Source organism: Paramisgurnus dabryanus, chromosome 23, assembly GCF_030506205.2.
Source record: "Paramisgurnus dabryanus chromosome 23, PD_genome_1.1, whole genome shotgun sequence".
Lineage (NCBI taxonomy): Eukaryota > Metazoa > Chordata > Actinopteri > Cypriniformes > Cobitidae > Paramisgurnus > Paramisgurnus dabryanus.
The window spans coordinates 21,976,862-22,000,182 of NC_133359.1; the positions used below are offsets into that span (position 1 = coordinate 21,976,862).

The 23,321-nt window shown below is 40.0% G+C and overlaps 1 protein-coding gene across 1 annotated transcript; it reads left to right on the forward strand.

Annotated features, from left to right (window-relative positions):
* The first annotated feature begins 1,378 nt into the window (after positions 1-1,378).
* nuak1b (NUAK family, SNF1-like kinase, 1b) lies at positions 1,379-22,823 on the forward strand. The gene is made up of 7 exons (XM_065297772.2): positions 1,379-2,388; positions 10,372-10,492; positions 13,767-13,918; positions 15,060-15,125; positions 16,929-17,048; positions 18,144-18,276; positions 18,604-22,823. Exons 1-7 carry the CDS (start codon positions 2,086-2,088, stop codon positions 19,647-19,649), a joined length of 1,941 nt encoding a protein of 646 aa, XP_065153844.2. The 5' UTR covers positions 1,379-2,085; the 3' UTR covers positions 19,650-22,823.
* Positions 22,824-23,321: the final 498 nt, after the last annotated feature.

A 23,321-nucleotide genomic window follows, 5' to 3' on the forward strand; every position in this document is an offset into this window, starting at 1 on the left:
AGAGAGTTCTTTAAATTGAAGTAAAATAAAGTTCTTTAAATTGAAATTGAAAATTGAAAAGAATTGAGAGAGAGAGAGAGAGAGAAACAGACATTCCTGCTACAGTTTGGTGTAAAATATTTGATAGTGTAATAATGCCCATAGCTCTGTACGGTTGTGAGGTTTGGGGTCCACAATGCCTAACAGATTACTCCAAATGGGACAAACATCCAATGGAATCCCTGCATGCTGAATTCTGTAGAAATATTTTAAGAGTTCAGAGAAGAACACCTACTAATGCATGCAGGGCTGAATTAGGCAGATATCCCCTAATAATACACATCCAAAAACGCTCCCTTAAATTCTGGTCACACTTAAACTCAAGTCCCCTGAACACACTTCAATATGAAGCCCTTAAAACTCAAGAGAAGAGACCTAAAACCAGTCCCATCTGTCAACTGGCTCTAAAACTCCAGACCAGCACTAATGAACGCAAACAAACCACAATAAACCAAATCATTAAAGAAAGTCAAACTTTATATTTGGATCATTGGGATAATGAAAGTAAAAACCAAAGTAAACTAGAATGTTATCGGGCACTAAACAGAAAATACAGTCTGTCAGAATATCTCTCCACAGTTAGAGATGTAAAGCAGAGACGAATCCTCACTAAATACAGACTCAGTGATCACAGTCTGGCAATAGAGAAAGGCCGACATAGACAAACATGGCTCCCAAAAGAAGAGCGAATCTGTGTCCATTGTGACAGTGGTGAGATCGAGACAGAGACACACTTTCTCCTTTACTGTGGTAAATATAAAGAGCTTAGAGAAAAACACTTTGACAAAATCTCAAAGCTCATACCAGAGTTTCATAAATCTTCAGACTCAGATCAAATGAAGATGTTACTGGGGGAAGACAGACACCCATCAGCTGCTGCTAAATTCATTTATCAGTTACACACCATCAGAAATAATCCACAGCCCTGATCTTGTACAGTATTTTTATTTTACCTCTCATCTGCCCCCATAAATGTACATTTGTATACTTCATATGTTTATATTTCAAAGTCTACTTTATATTGTAAATATCCTCTGATTCTATTTTATTTTATTTGCAGTAGTACTTCATCCATCACCCAGCACCTTAGCTTAATTGCACCTTAATGTTTGTTAATATTGTGTTATTGTATGTTTCTCGTTTTATGTATAATGCTTTGGCAATATTGTAAGTGACACAATCATGCCAATAAAGTTCTTGAAATTGAAATTGAAAATTGAGAGAGAGAGAGAGAGAGAGAGAGAGAGAGAGAGAGAGAGAGAGAGAGAGAGAGAGAGAGAGAAAAGTGGGAGAGAGAGGGGTTTTAAGCATTGGCCCCGCCTCATTTCGACTCTGTCTTTATTCCCTGTTTCTCGTACGGAGGGCCAGATAGAGCATCAGAGATCAGGGCACGAGGAGGAGACACGCGGCGAACGCACCGAATCATGGCCACATCAGACACGGCACCGCAGCAGATCCTTCAGTCCGAACCCCGCGCACTAAGTTTGATATCACGGCTGACCCGCACCGGAACCGAGTTGATCGAGAGCACGGCAGATCCGCGAACAGAATGAGGGTGATTTATATCCAGAACGCCGGCGCGGTCGCTGCTTTCTCGGTCGAGACACGGAACGATTATCTGCGGTAGATTGAAACAAAGGAATAACGGTGAAGACATGATCGAACGCGTCACGGCAACGAGAACACGTCACGATGGAATAGCACACGTCATAGAATAAAATAGTGTCATAATAGAATAGCACGCGTTCTAATTGTGAATGATACATTGTAGCATTTTTATAGGTGCCATAAAGTTACGCGTTCAAATGGGTTGTTTTCATGTTAATAATGTGACCTGTAGAATATTTTTAGTCCGTTTATATCCATACTGTTTTATCGTTCATAACTAGACTAGACTATTATTATTGTTTTTAGATAGCCTACCATAGCCGGCTATAGGTAGAATAGACACCTCATTAAAATATGAGTCATTATTGACAATCATAAATAAGTTTATATGTTAACATAATTAAACGTCGTCTTGTAATTTATTTATTTATTTATTATATGCTAATTAGTTTTTATTACTGTTATTATCAAAAGCATTTAGTCAAGGTATTTAAACGTAGAGGGAAGTGTTACATGTCAGCCTCCGGGGTGATGGAGACACAAAGGTCGGGTGCGGGTGACCCGTCGGGCCCCTCGGCGGAGGCCCCCGAAGGCTCCGGCGGGGTCCGACGCAGCAGCTCCGGTGTAAAGAAACATCATCACAAACACAACCTGAAGCACCGCTACGAGCTGCTGGAGACCCTGGGTAGAGGAACGTACGGGAAAGTCAAGAAGGCCATCGAGCGCCATTCTGGAAGAGAGGTATTCCGAGAATTCCTAAGCATTTTGCAATTGAATTGCGAAAAAATAAATGTGCATGTGTTTGAATGCATGAGGGTGGTGTTGCATAGTGACTTCTTAAATCTGAAAGCTTTAGGGTTTGACTCTTAAACCACCGTCTGGTATCATTCATGCTATTAAGCAATGCACGTTGGGACTTTCCAGCATGCTTGTATATGATAGGGAGTGACTGCCATGGAGCATACCATTTTGTGCTGTAATAAATAAATAAATAAAAAATAGTGTTATTATGAAAATAAAATTAAACATTAAGCAATAACCAAGTTCCTGGAATGTCTGTAGTTTGTCGTTAACATTGTCAGCTCAGAGCAGCCTTTAATAATCCTTTGTTGTGTTTGGCTTCTTTCGGTCCCTCTCGTGGGAATCCCACCCTACGCACGCTCAGCACGCGCTCGGCTGCGTAGAGCAGATGTTTTAAATCCTTCGTTTGACGGCCCCAAAGTGGCTCTAATGGCCCCCAATAAAATGCATAATGCCTTCACCAACGTACCATTTCAGTTACAGCTGGGTCCAAAGGTCGCTGTTGACCGGTCACCATAAATAATCGTGCAATTTGTTCCACATGTTTTAAAGTGGGTGACATCTGACCCTGGAGTCACTGATAAACTCTGACCCAGATGCTTGAAGCACCACAAGACTTAAGTTCTGCTTTGGGCATCTAGGTCAGGCAGGGCTTTTGGTTTTTGTGTGTTTAATAATCAAACAGGCAGATCTATTTGGGCTGTGGCATGTTGCTTTGGTTGTTCTTTAACATCGTCCCCCAAACCTGCCGAAGCCAGAACAGCTGCACGGATCATTTTTCCATTCGTTCTGATGCATACAGGGATGTGTGATTGGTATATTAGCATGTTCCAATGCTTCAAGATGCTGATTTTACATCGGGCGTTGAGTTGTGGCTCAACACAGTACCCAAATTGTTTAGCGTGCAAAATTGAATTTGAATGGTTTCATGATCTCAGCATCCAGTAATTCGCTGCAGAAAACACATTCTGTGGTTGGCACAAATTTTATAAAGCCTGACTCAATTCTTTGGTCATGTTTTTTGCAGCCTGTCCCATTTGGCCACTTTTAACATGGATATGTTCATTCATGTAGCTTTTGTAGCTGGTTAGTTTGTGTTTCTTATGTGCATTTTATACCAGTTGCATCACTGTCCTACACTATTCACATGGCTTTTTTGTTCCTGTACTTACTGCAGTAGTTGCAAAGGTTGTGGGTTCGATCCCAGGGAATATGCATACTGATAAAAAGTGTAATGAACTGTAAGTCGCTTTGAATAAAAACATCTACCAAGTGCATAAATGTAAATATTGTGGTTATAAAACACAGTGCTTTCTGTAGTCATGGCAACAGGAGTGTTGTGGCTGTTATGGGCTGTAAGCAAAAATATAGTTTGCTGTTAGCTTAATGATTTATAAATCATTTCCCAACACTTATAGTCACACAGGCCAGTTTGTATCAGTGGGCACTGTGCCAGTCGAGTTTGACAGCCTGTTGTTAGTTTGAACGTCGGTTTAAAAATAAAACAAAGACGCATGCTTTTTTTTGTTTATTGCAAAGCCACACGCATGTAAAGCATAATTTGTCTTGCATGTTTGTGGCCTCATTAACATAAAGCCACTCAGAGAGGCATTTAATGTTGTTGTCTAGCAGGAAATAGTGAGAAAAATACTTTGCGATACAGCTTGTATAGATAAAAGCCATAAATACTGCTGATAACAACCACGGAGACATTTCTATTATGTTTATGCATTTAGCTGATGCCTTATCCACAGATGCTTACACCGAACCCATGATCTTCACAATTCGACACACGAAATATGAAGTACAGTTGTTGGATGTGCTAAGATACCAAAGCATGCACTCCAAAAATGAACTCGAACATCTGTCACTGCTCTTCCTCCAAGACAAACTTATCTGTGGCTGAACATAACGTGTTCTTCCCTGATAAAGGTTTCCTTCACATACACAGACAAACAGTGAGTGAATTATCACTACCGATACATGTTGCAGTCTAGGACAGCGTTACCTTGACCTTTGACCTTTAGGGACCTGCTACAGTCCCGCAGAAATTATGCAATGCTCGTCTCCTTATTTCTTTACCAGCCTAATGATCGGAGCAGACAGACAGATAGGATGTGAATGTGAGCGCTCGCACGTATGAGGTCAGTCCTGCACATAAAAAATGTCAGAGGGTTTGTTTTGCATGCTGTGTGTTGTGTGTGTGGATTTACAAACAGCACCGAGCATAACAGTGAACATTCCTTCCATGGTGTGTTATGTACTGATCACATGACCACATGTGTGTGTGTGAATAGGTCACTGTGACAGTGGAACTGGATCGCGAAACGTTACGGTTTGGATTAGGAAATGAAAACGGCATGGAAAATTAATATCCTGCATGGGGCCAAAGCAGCAGCCAGCTCCGATCTCGGATCAGCTACATCATTGAGCGAGCTGAATCTTGGGCATCAAAGCATGTTACTAAACTGATCTAAGATCAGCTGTTCCCAAAAGTTTTTATTTTCTATTTTCAAATAGAGCGAGTCACATCTACTGGTTGTGCTTGGCTCGTTTCTTCCGATGACTTTAGCAAATGTAAAAAAAAGAAATATCGAACAAATAAAATCTTCCAGCAGAAGTTCCTGTGCAGTTGCTAAGGTTTTCTAAGTGGCTATACACAGATTTTGGATATTTTCCACCTCAAACCGTCTGAATTAAGTAGCATTGAAAGTATTTAGTAACATTTACAGTGTTTAGTAACATTAAAAGAGCACCGTTCCAGACATCATTTCCAGGTTAGGGTTAGGTGGGAAATATCCTAACCCTAACCCTAGTTGTCTGGAACATTACTACATGGTTTATAGTATTTTTTATGCCTGCAGCACAAAAGATGTGTGGGACGGGTTACGCTAAAGTTTTATACACTTTTAACCGTTATCGATTTGCACAAAACTTTTGCAATATATTTTAAATGTTGATTAAAGGGATAGTTCGCCCAAAAATAAAAATTTTGTCATAACTTACTCACTCATGTTGTTACAAACCTTTGTTCAGATGACCACAAGGGAAGATATTTTGAGCAATGTTTGAAACCAAACCGATCATGAGCCCCATTCACATCCATTGTATTATTTTTTCCTACTATGGAAGTCAATGGGGCTCATGATCGATTCGGCTTACTATGTGTTCATCAGAACAAAGAAATTTTTACAGGTTTGTAACAACATGAGAGTGAGTAAATGATTATCATTTTTGGGTGAACTATCCCTTTAAACTATTACGAAATTATGGCGTTTCCATTTAACCAATATTACTTTACGTAAAATGTGAGTTTTTCCTCTCATGACAAGTCATTCCAAAAATTATGGCAATGGATGTTGGTATGTTTATATATCACAGCCACGGCACTAGCAATAATTTTTTAACAAAGGAGACCCTGGCGTGTTATCCAAGCGTTAATGGCAAGGAAAGCCCCTTATACTTGGGAGCGGCCATGTATGAGCAGTGGTGTAGTCTACGTGATACGCAGGTATACGCCGTATACCCACTAGAAATGGTCAAGGATTTCCGTATACCCACTAAAAATAGCGCGAGGATGCGTAACAGCATGGTTTTGTGACATTTTTTAACTTTTAGTCATAATATAGATGTGAAGCACTGACCATTAGCATGCTACACTTGCTACTTTAGCGGGTTGAAATACATATTAGGCTATATACTTCCTGCCGAACTGCGCGATCCGATCGGCGTATGAATTTCTATGAAATCAAATTACTGTAGTGACGCGAAAGTGACTGGGGAGCAGACTGGTGTGACGCCACAGGTAAGTGACAGCAAAGCACCGCGAGAGCGACTCCAGTTATCACATGGAGAAATCTGCTTTGAATCGCTCTCGCGGTACTCTGACATCACCAAGAGGTCTGCTTAGCGCCAAATGAAGTCGAACCTGCAGTGTAGCTGCTCACGCGACACTGAGAAGTGAACGAGTGAAGCAGTGCTGCAACATAAAATCCATAGAGTTTACAACGCACATGTGAGTACAACATTTAAATCATCAGTCCCGTTTATTACTTTATCTGGAGGTAAGGCTCCAAATGCAATAAAATAAGCCCGTGATTATATCCTGATGGTTTTTAGCTGCCTTCAGTTCCTCTGCATGTTTGCTTGTGCTTCACAGTGTTAAACTTCCCTTCTATGTGTTCATTTATATATCTGCGTTCAAGATCATCTTGACAAGATGTATATGATCTTAAACCTCTGTGAGGAAATTCATGTCTGCGTTGATGTTCAGTTTAGACTTGCAAATTTTAGGCTACAGGAGGGTCTTGTAATAATAATTAAGTATAAGCCTATTTTCATTTTTAGACAATGCTTATATTATATGCAAAAAATAAGCTTTAATATCAATGACTATGCAAATTATAGTTAATTCATGGTCATCTTAAATGTGTATTAATTAAAAACATATAGTTGTCAGATAATATCTATTGAAAGAGTGAATATTTTTTTCACCTTCAATGCATGTGTTTGCCACGGATTGAAGATTGTAAACAGTTTATTTAATTTTAATTAACAGTTAAGTAACTTTTGTTCCTGAGTTAGATGTTGATTAACACTAAACCAGTCTAAAAATCAGTCCAGTTTCCCCAGCTGTAAACCCATTGGCTCTAAAGTCTTTTTTTTTCTTATAATAAACTGACATGTTGAGAACACATTCAGTTTATGTGTTCATGAGTACACTTTCAGAATGCTCTAAGTTACATGAATATCTTTACTGTATGCATCTGTGAGTGTGGTGGTGCTTATGAGGTGTCGCGCTAGGACGAGTGAGCATAAGGGTGAGAGGGAAAAATCACAGTATACTCACTACAAAATTCTAGACTACACCACTGTGTATGAGGTATTTCGAGGAGGGTATAGTACACAATTTCACATCTTTAAAGAATGATCATGTGACTTTTATGCACGTCAGGTGACCTGTAAAAGCGAAAATCTGCTCTTATTGCAGTTTTGCGATTTTATATATTTATTTATTTTTAAAATTGCCTGAAAAAACACATCATGCAAGCGTAAAAATGTTTTACAATACATAGGAGCTTTTGTGAAATTGCCGACGATTTCAGTTTGCGCACTTTGAAGGGTAATGGAAACGCACCTTGAGATGCTTCTCTTGGCAAACCGCACTAATAAAAGTCAGTTCATTAAAATTGATACTGAACTTTATTCATTTGGCTCGCACACAAATTTACCAAATAAAAAGCTCTGCTGGTCGTTATGCTGTCATGTTTTTTTCCAGATGATTATTTTAAACTCTCATCCCTGCTGCGTGTGAACAAACGGCAACATTAGCATTCCTGCCATCTCCGGCAGACCTGGCAGGAGGTGAATACCTTCGGCTGTACATAACTATATGAGATCATGGAAAAGGCTCCAATAAAGAGTCTAATGTTAGCAGGGTTGCTATACAGCTTTTAGAGAACAAGCCCTGGTTTCTGGATTTGTTTGCCTTTATATTCCACATAATCAGTTTTGAAGCGTTCCGCTAGGCTCTTTCCTTTTATGGATATGCTCCGTGATTTACCTTCTGCTCCTTGGAAACATGTGGTTTTGGTTTCTCTGAGAAAAACAGTGGTTTGCAACGTTGAGAACATGCAGGCGGACCTGACTGGAGATGTTGATGCGTCCATGTGACCATCAGGGGTCTGACATCATCACAAAACACAGACTTTATTTTTAAGGTTCATCGTAAAACTATACATTGTTCCGTTTGTGCTTTAAAGGTGTAGTAGACGCCTGGGGGAGCGAGATAGGACGGATGACAAAAATAGACAGGAAATCATTCGCTGTCATTTCCTTTTTCCTCCCAATGACATCACCTATCGGTCAGCAGGGCATCTCCTGTCCGCCACACCAGCTCTATTTTTATGCAACGATTCAAATCTTCTGGGTTTCAGAAGAAATCGGAAAGCACAAATTGAGGTTCCGTTTTTGTCTGAGGTACAACCAAAAATAATCTGGATGCCGAAAAATAATAATTATGCCCACTAGTAGTGAATACCTGCACGTTTGTAAATCTGAACGTGTACATTTCCATCACATGGAGAAACCGCACAAACCCTCAGGGCCACACGAGAGCTTTCATTATGCCTTTAAACACTGAACCATCATTTTCCCAAGAAACCATCGGTAAAATTACACCCCAGCAAGCTGAAAATATGCTCAGCTCTCATATGTGTTTATATGTGCGTGTGTGAGAGAGAGTCTGGTTCGGTCAACTAAAGCTGAATCTTAGACATATAAAATGTCTGTTCAGACTGCTCAGGTGTTATTCTGCCCTTTTTTTGTTATTGTCAAAGGTGTGACCAAGTGGTTATCACACATGCTGTGACACATTTAGCTGTGGTACTCTTATCTAACTTATGTCATTTCCTCATCCTGCTTCACCCACATCGTTTCCTCTCATCCCCCATCTGTCAAGAAAATGTGTCAGAAATAATATTAAAAAAGTAGATTAAAACACTAAAACGGGTTTTCAAACCCCCTTGACCTAAATTACTAAATATTTCAATAATCTAATAGCACATTTGCATGTTTAACATTTAGCTTTTCATCCGTTTTAAATAGTTACTGTTATTATTACCAGAACTGGTATTTTTAAATGGTACAATAAACGTATCTGCATAAGTTTTCAGTTTTCTGATATATTGTAGTGTTGTGTAGTGGTCACATGACATTCAGATTAAACTAATCAAATGTATTTTTGTTAGCAAGTGTTTTCAAAGTGATTTTTTTTATTTTAAAATTAGTTATATACATTTTATGATTTATTTGTAATTAAATAATCGTTTTTCGTAAACTCCCTGCAATTCCCTGGTGAACCACCTCAATTTGTTTAGTTTAGTTTACCTCAGTTTGGTAAACCCTGCGCTTAAACAAGCATCTTCTAAATGTGTGAAATATGTTTTTTTAAAGGGCACCTATTATGCAAAATTCACTTTTACAAGGTGTTTGGACATAAATGTGTGTTGGCAAGGTGTGAATACAACCACCCTACGATGAAAAAAAATCCATCTGCTCCTTGTGTTTTAATCCCCATTAAACCAAAGCAGTCTCATTAGACATGCCATTTTGATTCTCTTATCAATGTGAGGTCACATTGTTAAAGCCCCGCCCACTTATAATGCAGTCCTGCATTACTATAGTTTCTGTCCTTAACAACTGCCTTCTGTCTACTAGATTACACTAATAATACATGGCCGATAACTCTTCTGAATCGCACAGCCAATATTATTCACAGCTATTTCATGTACTACGGCTTTTGATCAGTAAGTCCTTATCAATCTGAAATCACTGTTAGTTTGAGTCGTTTATAACATGCATTTGATAAAGCAACACTCGTCAAACATAATCATTATACATATTCTTTATTATCATGAAAATACCTGAAAAGGTTTGAAGAACAGCAATATAAATATATCCTTAAGACATTTCCTGGAGCTGCATGTGTCTGGTTCTTTGTCTGCAGCGCACATTGAGTTTCTGCGTGAGAGCGCCCTCTGGCTTTAGGATGTAGCGGCATTTCACCGTAATTCATTGAGAAGCATAGCAAGCATCTTCCGCCGATATATCCCCTACACTAGATGCTATTGTCTAAGACTGTAGTAATGAGATCGGTTTTAAGTGAAAGCACCCGCTGTCTCTTTGAAAGGAAGTGAGGAGCTGTAGCTCATTTGCATTTAAAGATACAGAGACATTAAACCGCACATTTTTGTCCACCCAAATAGGGGCATTTTGGACATGCTATAATAAATGAGCATCATCGGTTGATTTATCAGCCCATCCCTACACTGCAGTATTCCTTTAAAAGATAAGAATGGTCCGTTTTAATTTCATGGGGACTTTAATAGGTTTTAATGGGGACTCTCTTTCTCTCTGTTTCAGGTTGCCATCAAGTCCATCAGGAAGGAGAAGATAAAGGATGAACAGGACATGGTTCACATTCGACGAGAGATTGAAATCATGTCATCTCTTCGTCACCCACATATCATCTCTATATATGAAGGTATCCGTTTTTCTGTTTCTCGCCCATATACAGCTGAGTTCAGATTGAATATGTTGGTGCAGTGATACGATTCTGATTAATTATTAGTTCATAAGTTTATTAATAATCTATGAAAAGTCAGTGATAAACGGTGACTAAACCTGATAATCCAAGGAATTTTCTTTCCCCATTCCTGGCCAACACACAATTTGCCGGTTAGGATCTCTGGTGAAACGTTGTTGATGATTTCTAAAGACGCTCAGCGTCTGTCTGTCCTTCGGCACGACTGGCGTTTTTCAGCGAGCTGACTCAGTGGTTTTCCGCTCAAAGTCCGTCTGGGTTTATAGAGCAGTATATTTTTGAGGAGTTGCTGTATTCGCCTTTGTTCAAAGCTTCGGCTCCTCCTGTGTTGTGGTTGGCCTGGCTCAAGCGATCCTCTGAAAATATAAACGTTGCGTTTCTTACTTTAGTGTCAGAGTTTGAGTTTTTTGGCGTATGTGTAGGGTAGTCGTGGAAATAAATGTGAATTCTCTTACAAAAATGGCAGGTTTTATTATAGTTTAAGTGCAGAAAGCATGTTTTTAGTTGGTAATTGTATTGTTTATCATTTACAAAGGGTTTTACTATTAAAACACGTTACAAAACCATGCTTAATTTATTGTAAGGGTTGTCTGGATGTTTCTATGTCAGCATTTAGCAATTGAGAAAACTGCATAGGGTATCTAGTTATAACATTAACTCTTTCCCCGCCAGCGTTTTATTTTTTTTAAAGTTGCCAGCCAGTGCCAGCATTTTTCATGATTTTCACAAAAGTTTAATGCCTTAGAAATGTTAGAAAATGTTCTTCTTTAATTATATAAACATACAATATATCAAATAAATGAACATACCCTCTGCTTTCAAAAAAAAGAGGTTCATCCTACCTTGATTTGTTCTGTTCTTATCACCTCTCAAATATGGGTAGGTTTCTTCAAAAACACAAAATATGGAGCAAAAAGCTGAAATAATTGCATTTTTGTGAAGGACTTTTGATAGGGATCAGACTCCGAGCGATCCTCAAAACATACACACCGTTCTTATGCTGCGTTTACACCGGCCGCGGTAGAGGTGGCAAGCGCGGGTGATTTGCATGTTAAGTCAATGCAAAGACGCAATTACACACGGATTATTATCCTGTGGTGCGGTACACGCTGTAAGCGCGGCACGAATGGCGTGGAAGGCGCGTTGCGTGCGAATTAAGCGTTGCCGCGGGAAACGCCCAAGTTGAAAAATCTGAACTCCGGTGGATTTCCGCACCGGCTTAACCAATCAGGACTTTGCTGTAGTAGTGACGTGATTACAGGAAGCGAGCGGAGTCTCAGCTGAGTCTCAGAAGCCCCTCTCATGACGCGAATTTCCGCGTGAATTTCTCGAATTACTAGAATTTCACGCGCGGCTTTCACAGGTGAATGAAGCGAGTTAACTCAAATGTTCAAGCGTCCAACTACGCGCGAATAGCGCGTTTTTGCCGCCTCTACCGCGGCTTGTGTAAACGCACCATTATGCTGCGTTCAGACCAGCCGCGGTAGAGGCATCAAGAGTGAATGATTTCAATGTTAAGTCAATGTAAAGACGCGTTGATGTGCGTCTGGAGGTCTTGCGGCGCAAATGAGGCATTTAGCACAAACGTGTGAGTTGAAAAATTAGAACTTTGCCGGAAAAACGTGCCGCGTTAACCAATCAGGAGCTTGCTAGTAGTGACGTGATTACAGGAAGCGAGCGGAGTCGCAGAGGTGTTGTTTCTGGGTTGTATAAGTTGTGGAAGAGCAGATAATAGTGGATAATAGTGGAATTGCCGGAAATATTCGTAATTGGCAGGGAAGCGTAGCTTGGTTAATTGTACAATTTTGATTTTATAGAGATCATATTGAAAAACTGTTTCAGGTCAAAAATTTTGCGTTTATGAGGATTATTTAAATTTGAAAAGAATCTGAAGTGTTGAATGCCTCTTTAAAAGTCCCCATCAAATAAAAAATAAACATTTTTGGCATTCTTTATGAATATGTTTGCCTTAAGTATTTCTATAAACTTCAAAACCTTGACAAAATTCACATATATGCATTTAAAAACAGAGTCTTGTCACTTCCGCCAATACGGATCCTCGAATTTTATGACATCATTTTGCACTTCATCTTATCATCGCTTTCCAGGCTGTGAGGTAAACTAAATGCTTTTGGTTATTTTTAAAAGGGCAGGAGCCAGCCAATATCCCCCACCCTAACTTTCTGTTTCGAAATGCACATTTCAAGGCATTTAAGGGAGTTTTTAAATGTAAGTTTGTCTCATTTTCTTGTAGCCCTGTCGAAATTGCCAGTCTGCTGTGATATGCAGCGACACTGTGAGAAGATTCACTGTGGGATGATTCATCTTTAAACAGTGAGATATGTTCTGTCTGCCCCTAAACGTTTGCACAATCCCAGAAGGCTTTGCACTCCCACTCCCTGCTGTGGTGTAGAAATGCAGTGATGGGCAGGACAGATTCTGTAGAAAGATGAGAACTGTTTCTGTGTCTCTCTCTCTCTCTTGCTGGATGTGCGATGGAGGCCGCCGGCAGTGCCAGACGTTGGGTGGGGTGGTCAGTACGAGAATTTTTGGGGTTTTGCAGAAACAGCCACTTTCTGCTGTGTCGGACTATAATTTGCTTTGTTTGTTCCTCTAGATTTTTTTAGCGTTTCATGGTTGTTAGAGGATTTTTCAGTGACCTGCTGAACTTTCTGGACTGGCCACTACAAAACAAAAGCCGTCTTTTGTACATCTACCAGTTTCTTTAGTTGTACTTTTGTGGGTTGCATTCTGAAGAAACAGGGCGCCATAGTGGATGTTTATTTTCGATTGGACGCCTCCTTAAAGTCGAATCGGTCTGTTTGAACGCATCTTCGGCTTTCTAGTTAAACAAAAACTCCTTCTTTTCACAAATGTCCACTCACGGGATAAACACACTGGGCAATATAACTTAATTGTAAATTGTATTATTGTTTGTTTCTAAGTTCATGCATGCCAACTAGAATAAATAAAATGTTTACTTTCAAGTTAATTTTATTAAACATAAGATCACAAACAGGCCCACATAGAATCAGTGCTGTGATAACTTACTCTGTACATCACTCAGTACTATGTGATTTAGTACCCCCCCAAAATACTACAGATTCCGACTTGGCCTGGTCATTTATAAACAAATCTCATCACGAATAAACACAGACGTTATAAAAAAACAGCACTGCTAAGGTTTTAAGTGTTGTGTTGTTTTGTTTTGCAGTGTTTGAAAATAAAGACAAGATTGTGATCGTCATGGAATACGCCAGTAAAGGCGAACTCTACGACTACATCAGTGAACGCCGCCGTCTGACGGAGAGAGAAACCAGACACTTCTTTAGACAGATTGTGTCTGCTGTGCACTACTGCCACAAGGTACGAACCTCGCTTATTTCCCTCCTTTTTCTCTTTCTCAATCCTTTTTTCAAAGCTAGAGCCGCACCGCCTGCACGTGCAAGTTATTCAATGAAATCTGACCATGAGGTACAAGACTGTTATCTTTGGATCTTGTCCGTCTGGGAGGAATCCTGGAATGACCGATACTGATGTGAAACAGCTTTGCATCTTGTGTCATACATTTTGGTATTCGCAAATCTGTCGGTAGAGTAATCGACCACCCAATGACGGCGTTTGTTCATGTGCTTGATTATTTTGTGGATTGGTTTGCTGGCTCATTCGCTTTCCAATTTTTCCTCTGAATTGCACAGGTTACTTTACGTCAGTGTGTAACTGCATATTGATGTCAGGCATACCATAGATAAATCTGTCTTGTGTATCTATGAACCCTTTCAAAGTTACATTTACATTTGGCAGGCAGTTTTTATCCAAAGCAACTTACAGTGTATTCCATCAGTACATTTTACCAGTATATTTGATCAATTTATACATTTTATCAGAATGGAGTACTTGAAAACTTTTAAACTCTGATTATGTCCATTAACTATGATTATGTCCATGTTGAGCCATATGACATTATAACTGGGTATAGAAATGAGCTGGAATCTCGAATCACATCTGATGAATGATTCAGCCCTGTTCCCCTACAATGCACTGCTCTGAGCCAATCGAGACCCCAGTGGGCTGTACTGGGTGGGCTGTTTTTTGCGCAATATGACGTGATGTCATATCTTAGAGAAGGGGAGCTCCCAGACACCAGAAGGGAGTGAGTCATGATTGCCTTGGGCAACCACACTGTGGGGAGGATTTTGGGTGGGGTCAGCCAGATGACACCAGAAAGTGTCCCATCTGTTGAAAGAGTCTCATGTCGAACACATGTGTAATGAACTTTCTCAGATTCGATTCCCCCATGGATGAGTTTCCGAGCTGTAACCCGAACGTTGCTTTAGTGAAAGCATACGGTCTAATTGCACAATCATGTCTGAATCTGGCAATTACAACATTGTATTTGGGAAGCAGATGATGGTGGTTTTTTGGTCACATTCTTTAGGCTATGACAATATATTCTTTATCTCTGAAGTGTTGCTAATAAATCCATCCTGTTGTGTTTTTTCTACAGAATGGTGTTGTTCACCGGGACCTGAAACTGGAGAATGTCCTACTGGATGAAAACTGTAACATAAAGGTAAAATATTTTAAGCTGCCTGGACAGAAGTAGATAGTAGTACAGATATTAGAGACAGACAGAAGAAACAGACTGACAGATAGTAGAGACAGACTGACAGACAGATCAACAGAAGAGACAGAAAAAAGTCAGACAGAAAGACAGACAGACAGAAGAGACAGTCAGACAGATATTAGAGACAGACCGACAGATAGCAGAGACAGACAGAAGAAACAGAAAGAAAGTAGAGACAGACATATATTAGAGACATACAGACAGATAGACAGACAAATAGTAGAGACAGACAGACAGACAGACAGACAGACAGACAGACTGACAGAAGAAACAGACAGACAGACAGATAATAGAGACAGACTGACAGACACACAAATAGTAGAGACAGACAGATATTAGAGACAGACAGACAAATAGTAGAGACAGACAGTCAAACAGATGGTAGAGACAGGCAGATATTAGAGACAGACAGACAGAAGAAACAGACAGACAGATAGTAGAGACAGACAGATATTAGATACAGACAGACAGACAGACAAATAGTAGAGACAGACAGTCAGACAGATAGGAGAGACAGACAGATATTAGAGACAGACAGACAGACAGACAGACAGACAGACAGACAGACAGACAGAAGAAACAGACAGACAGCTAGTAGAGACAGACTGACAGACAGACAGACAGACAGACAAATAGTAGAGACAGACAGACAGCCAGACTGAAGAGACGGATCAACAGAAGAGACAGAAAAAAAGCCAGACAGAAAGACAGACAGACAGACAGACAGAAGAGACAGACAGACAGACAGATATTAGAGACAGACAGACGGATAGTAGAGACAGACAGAAGAAACAGAAAGATAGTAGAGACAGACATATATTAGAGACAGACAGACAAATAGTAGAGACAGACAGACAGACAGACAGACAGACAGACAGAAGAAACAGACAGACAGACAGAAGAAACAGACAGATAGTAGAGACAGACTGACAGACAGACAAATAGTAGAGACAGACAGATATTAGAGACAGATAGAAGAAACCGACAGACAGACAGACAGACGAAACAGAAATAAGAAATAGACAGAAAGACAGATAGTAGAGACAGACTGACAGACAGACAAATAGTAGAGACAGACAAATAGACAGACAAATAGTAGAGACAGACAGTCAGACAGATAGTAGAGACAGACAGATATTAGAGACAGACAGACAGACAGACAGACAGACAGACAGACAAATAGCAGAGACAGACAGACAGACTGAAAAGACAGATCAACAGAAGAGACAGACAGAGAGATAGTAGAGACAGACAGACAGAAGAAACAGAAAGAAGAAATAGACAGAAAGACAGATAGTAGAGACAGACTGACAGACAGACAAATAATACAGACAGACAGACAGACAGACAGACAGACAGACAGACAGACAGATAGTAGAGACAGACAGACAGACAGACAGACAGAAGAGACAGATAATAGAGACGGATAGAAAGACAGATAGTAGAGACAGACAGACAGACAGACAGACAGAGAGCTAAAAGAGACAGACAGAGGGATAATAGAGATAGACAGAGAGATAATAGAGACAGACAGAGAGATAATAGAGACAGACAGACAAGACACACAGACAGACAGACAGACAGACAGACAGACAGACAGACAGACAGAAAGAGACTGATAGTACAGACAGACAGACAGACAGAAGAGACAGATAATAGAGACGGACAGACAGACAGTAGAGACAGACAGAGAGTAGAGACAGACAGACGGATACAGTAGATAGTTTCTCATAGTTGTTTATGTTTCAGATTGCTGATTTTGGCCTTTCCAACCTGTACCATAAAGACAAGCTTCTGCAGACCTTCTGTGGTAGTCCACTGTACGCATCTCCAGAGATTGTCAATGGAAGACCATACCGTGGTCCAGAGGTGAGGCCCGCTCTGAACGACAAAACTCAGGGCTCTGAGTAACGACACAAGATGCCCTTTTGGGTTGAACTTCTTTTCAGTATCATAAAAACATGCTGAGATGGTTTACAGCAGGCCTGCATGGCATATGCTGCCTCAACATAAACCCTTGAGGGCCTGCATCACTGTAAATGAAACACCCCACAATTTAATGTTGATAGCGTGTGAATCATCTGCGAACGTCTGTGATATCTCATAGACTGTCTGTGTGGTTCACAGAGTCTTATTCTGTTCTTTGATGGGATTATATTTCCTGAGACCTACAGTATAGGAAAAGACCTCCATATGCCTTCTGCTTGTCCTCTAACCATTAAAAACAAGCTGTGTTTTTTTTCCTTAAGTTTCTGTGATTCAACTAAGCTTGGCCCGAAGTTGCCCTAGACTCAAAATGAGAGATTAAAGATCTAAAAAACAAAACTGGTGCATAAACATATATGACCCAAATGGTTTACTTTGAGTGTCTTTTTTTGTATATGGCCCAAGGCAGTAGCAGCAGTTCGGTGTACTTTTTCTTCAGTTGACTGCTATAATTTGCTGTTTTTTCCTTGGGGTACAAAAACAGTACAATGTAAAGGCTGTAATCAAAATGACAGAACTCTTTTGGTGAAAAGCCAAACCTTGAAGTGAATAAAAGCAGTAGAGCCGCTTTAATTTCTTGCTACAAGCTAAACAATTACTTTGGTTTCTGAATGATTTCCTCTGAAGAGACAGCTCAGGAACCTGGAAAACCATCCAGACCGGTGGTGCCATCTTAAGTTTTCCGTCCCACATACTTTACATTTTAATCCAACTCCTCACAGGACTTGCATAACTACTACATTAAAATGCCTCAAGAGCACATAAATATGATGCATAACAAACAAAAGTCCTTTGGCACTTGTGCAGGACTCTCCAGTTGTTTGTCAGATGCAAGTCCAAACACAGTTTCATGTGTTCTTTCATTTACAATAATGCAAGCCCCTTTTGTCTGTGTTTTTACCTGGTATATCACTTGTTTCCTCCATAATGTGATAAATGTTCTTGAGGTGTCCCCTGATGATTATGTGTTGTCTGCAGGTGGATAGCTGGGCCCTGGGGGTGTTGCTGTATACGCTGGTCTATGGCAGTATGCCGTTTGATGGAGGAGACCACAAAAATCTAATCCGGCAAATCAGCAACGGGGAGTATCGTGAACCGACTCAGTCATCAGGTACTGGAACTTAGAGAAAAGGTCTTACTTTTGGTCTTACTCTTACTTTAGTAGAAAAATGGTACAGGGGTGTATTGGAAAGTAATACCATGGGATTTTGGTTTAGTGATATTAGATGATAAAACCATAGTATTTTACAAAAAATCATGGCAGTGCTGTTCTATTATTGAAACTGCCATTTAAATACGGTGCTATATTACTTTTATTGGAATAGTTTACATTAAAGTAGTTAGTTTTAATACTATCACAATCACATAATTTTTTTGTAACTGTTTTTAGGAGATAATATGTTTAGTGAAGAGTCTTAATAATCCGTTTTTTTGTTAGATGCTCGAGGTCTGATCCGCTGGATGCTGATGGTCAACCCTGAGCGTCGGGCCACAGTGGAAGACATCGCAAATCACTGGTGGGTAAACTGGGGATGGAAGACTAGCGTATGTGACTGTGAATCTCAAAGAGATGCTGGCTCACCCATGTTGGCCCGTCTCATCGACTGGCAGAATCGGACCGAGCCCCGTCCAACCAAAGCCGTCCGGTCCGAGCCATTCCTGCTGGTCCGTCAACGGCCCAAAAAATCCAAGAAAGAGAACGATGTTGGAGTTTCCTGCTGTAATGGCGATGAAAGTTTGGGCCTGAAGAGACCGAAGAGCATCTTGAAGACAAGACTATCTGATGAGCAACACTCCCCAAGTATGGACGACATAGAGTTGGTGTCCGGTGCGGAAACCCCAGAGAAGGAAACTGGGCTTGAAGCTGATGAAGGTGAGGAGGAGCCAACACTAACAGGCAACTCCCCTAGTAGGATGATCTCCGTTTTTCCAAAGAAGGGGATCCTAAAGAACAACCAACAACGGGAATCAGGGTACTATTCTTCCCCGGAGCGCAGTGAGTCTTCTGATCTGCTAGGTGGCAACATCACACCCCTTGGATCTAGCTCACCACCAAAACGAGCCGTTGGGAGGAAAGGCATCTTGAAGCGCAATGGGAAGTATTCCACATACAGTGGAGCTCCTCCCATGAGTGTCCTGGGAGAGCCAGCACCTGGCGATTCCGGTTTATCCCGCAGTCAGAGTCGCCCATCCAGCATCGTGAGGCAGGATAGTGACACCATCACCAACAGCCCCTTCAGCGCCACTGACTGGCCCCCACCCATCACCCGGCCTAAAATCAGAAGCTGTGTGTCTGCAGAAAACCTTCTTCAGCTTGCTAACTTCAAAGGGCTCCAGGCAGCTCCACCACTGCATAGTGGAAAATTTGGTAGAGGGGCACAGCGGTCCCCTGGGGATAACAGCAGCTTTTCTCTGTTAGGAGACCTGGATGATATGACTCAGGTGTACCAACAAGCCCTGGACATCAGCAACAACCTGTCATAGAGAGAAGGGGGCCAACTGAGTGGTGCCTAGAAGGAAAGATGCTGAAACAAGTGGGAGGTGTTTGTTTGGCATGTTGTTGACGACCAGTGTAACACTGGGATTCTATGAATGTGAGTCATTTATTTGATGGGATGATATTGGAGGTTGTACTCAACCATTACCCTAACCTGAACTCCTGGCCCCTAACCACTAACCCTACCATACCCTGCCCATAACACTACCCTATCCCATACACAGTTTTTAAGCGTTTCAAGCCAGTTAAGTTTTAGTCGGTACTTTGGGACATTATCTCCCCTATAGGCAAGAGGTGAAATTAAATGTTTACATATTAAATGAAAGGTGAGTTAGCATTACAGAAGACATCATGGAACGGCCTTGACGAGACAACAATAAGAGCCAACCTGAGTTTATAAAGCACCTTAAAACTCACAGAGCACATTTCGTATTGTGGTCTTTACTTTCAAACCAAGAAACCAGGGTCTTGCTCCAAAAGAACTGTTATTGTTTATTATTTATTAATATTTTTTGTAGATTTAGTGATTCAAAACTGGTGTGGTCTGGCAGTACTGGAATAACAGAATAACATAATTAAATCTCTCATTTCCTTGATTGGAACTGACATATATAATTGTTTGGTTTCTTTGTTGGTTATTGCTGATATATCACTTAAACTACTTATGTAATGATCAAACTTGTACTGATCCTTGTATTGAGCAAAATCACATCAATGGAGTGTATGGAATTATATAAGTGCCTTTTTGTTTGTTCAATTCATATTAAATTATGTATGTCATTTCCTTGAGAGATGCCAGAGAAAGTTGTTGTCAGGTGAACAGCGCATTTTATTATTATTATTTTATTTTATTTTAATTTTTGAGTTTGTATTGATTGCTTAGAAAAAGCCCAGGACCTCAGAGCACAAAGTCCACCCTCCAGGCTCAAGAACTTCTAGACTTCAAGGTACACCATACATAAATTCACCTCACCACCGGGTTAGAGAGGCCAGTGTTTGCTTACCATGATTCAAGAATAACACAGTTGGTCCTTGATCAACTTGTAAAGGAGCCGTGTCCAGAACCCTCTACATCATTAACACAGGATGTGTGGTGTTTGGTACTTCAAGGCTCCAACATCTCGGATCAAGTCTGGGAAGGTTTTGATTGGTTGATTGTGATCGAGTCCTGACAGGAACGTGCGTGCAAGCACCATGTGTTTCTCTGGAATGGTACTCTTGTGGTTTCTTGATTGGTTTAGGTGACTTTTGAGGGTTTCTGGACACTTTAACCTTAACAAGGTTTAACGCAAGGTACAAATCTCAGACACACTCTCAACTTCCAGGAATGTTCCAGGCAGAGACAAGCTTGTTTGGATATTTCTTTAAGTTTTGGCCTGTAGGAACATGGTCTCTCTTGGTGTTTATCTGTTGATCCCTGTGGATTTCTTTGCTCAGCCCAAAAAATAACAGATTATTGGTTTTCGTTGAACTTTGATGCCCAAAACACTCCCTCTCAGGGCTAAAAAACCACAAACAGACCGATTAGTTTCAAAGCAGCGATGAGCCAGCAAATTCCAAGCTCTTCAGAGGCATGTTTGGACTAGATCTTAACACCATGACCTGGAGAGCATCCATGTGTGTGTGGGTTTGATAAGGAGAAAAGCTTTATTGTTTCAGGATGATCAGCCTTTAGTAGTTTTGGACACAAGAAAGTGTTATTTTAGGTTTAAGGCTGTTTTTTAGAAGGTAAGAGTGAAGTAGTTGTAGTAGTACAGAGAAAGGTGTTTACTGAGGTAGATTTGTGAAAGTATTGATAGATGCGGGACACTTCTAAGTGGGATACAGATAATCGTTCACCGGAAAAGATGTAGGTAGCTTTATATTTGCTACATGCGAGGAAAGAGGAGCGTATGTGTAGATATAGAAAGATCAAGAATGTAGATGAAAGGATAAGGGATGTATTTTATACCAAAGAAAGGTGTTTATGGGTAAAGATGCCAGACAGCAGATTAACCAATAGGATGCAAGGGGGCAAAGTGGAAAAAAACATCAATTTATTCACTTAAAAAAAGATTATGGGAGGCATTTTGTTTGATAGAGGTCCTGGGTAGATATTATAGACACACCTAACGTGTATGGTATCATACTGCATATCTGTATTTCATTGTATTGTCAACTGGATTAACAGTGATCAAATTATACTATGTTAGTATTTTTATGTTATTGCGCTTCTGTTTTTGATTCTACAAAATATTGTTATTGTTTTGCATTACAGAGGAACGTTGTGCGTAGAAATCAACGATTTCTCCTGGTATTGACAGGTTTTTAGCACTAGCCGTACATTAAGTGCTAACGTCTGCTATTTAGCATAAACAGACGTTCAGTCACACTACTGCACAATTTCATCAGGGTCATTTGATGCGTGTCACAAATCTTTGAAGCCGTCTGACAGATATGACCCAATATTTGGTGTCACAATATTCGCTATCAACCCTAATTGTCTTAGGACAAATTTGAGCAGCCACCCTTATGTGCCATTTTTAACCATTGTGCCATTGTAACAGAGGTTGACAGGCGGCCATTGCGAACGCAAACATGCTCTCAGTCAAACTGGAAATATCTGGTGCATATTAGTCAAAATTCATTTTAGGAAAAAAAATGACTGGATATGATAATTGACAGTACTGAAAATGGTAGTATTATGTTATTTATGTATTATTTTTATTATGTTCAATTACTGTTGTGGGTAAAGACATAGTCTTTTTTGGGGGGTTTGTTATCAGTTTAAAATCCTGGACTGCCAAAGGTATTTTTTCGTTCAGTGCCTTTGCTATATTTTATGATTTGTTTTTTAATTTTTTGATAATAAAATTATTACAATTGCATTTTTATACTCTATTTATTGGTAGTGAAGCCATTTCATTTCAACACCACTCCACACACATTGTCTGAGATGTGTGTTTGTGTGTGTGTGCCTATACAAATAAACACTGAAGACAACAGGGGGAGCAAAAAGACAGTGTGTTATGGTCATGTGGCTGTGTTGTAAAGCTTTGGTTGTGCGTTTAGTCGCCGACCCGCTTTGTTGTTTGTTAGAGATATCTTGCTAACCAACAGTGTTTGTACCACAAAACCAAATTTGTGTAAAACTGACTTAATAAACAGATCATTTCAAAGGAGCTGGCATCTGTGTCAACTTTATTTGACTCTGGTAAAGGTTTATTCATTGTGATCTCACGGGAATTTTGAGCTATTTTACGAGGTGGCTAATTAACATGAATTCGTACGATCATTAAAAAGCAATTAAACCAAACCCAACCCTAAATCCACCCCTTAGGAAAATTAACCATGTTTTTTGTGGTAAAAGTGTAGTAACCATGTTTTTTTGGTTTTGGTTTTAAAAAGATGCCTTAGAAAAACTTACTATGGTGGTATCATGGTTCACTTATATCAAATGCTAAATACCATGGTTAATATTCATTAATAATCAATGAATGAGATTGTACGAATTTATCACATCTTTACACAATAAAACTAAAATAACAGCCTCATGCAAAGCATTCTGGGAAAAAACAGAAAAAGGTTGATGAGGATTTCTGGTTCCCAGAATGCTTTGCATGAGGCTGTTATTTTATAGTTTTATATTTTGTAAAGATAAAGTCTTGTTAATGTTAACA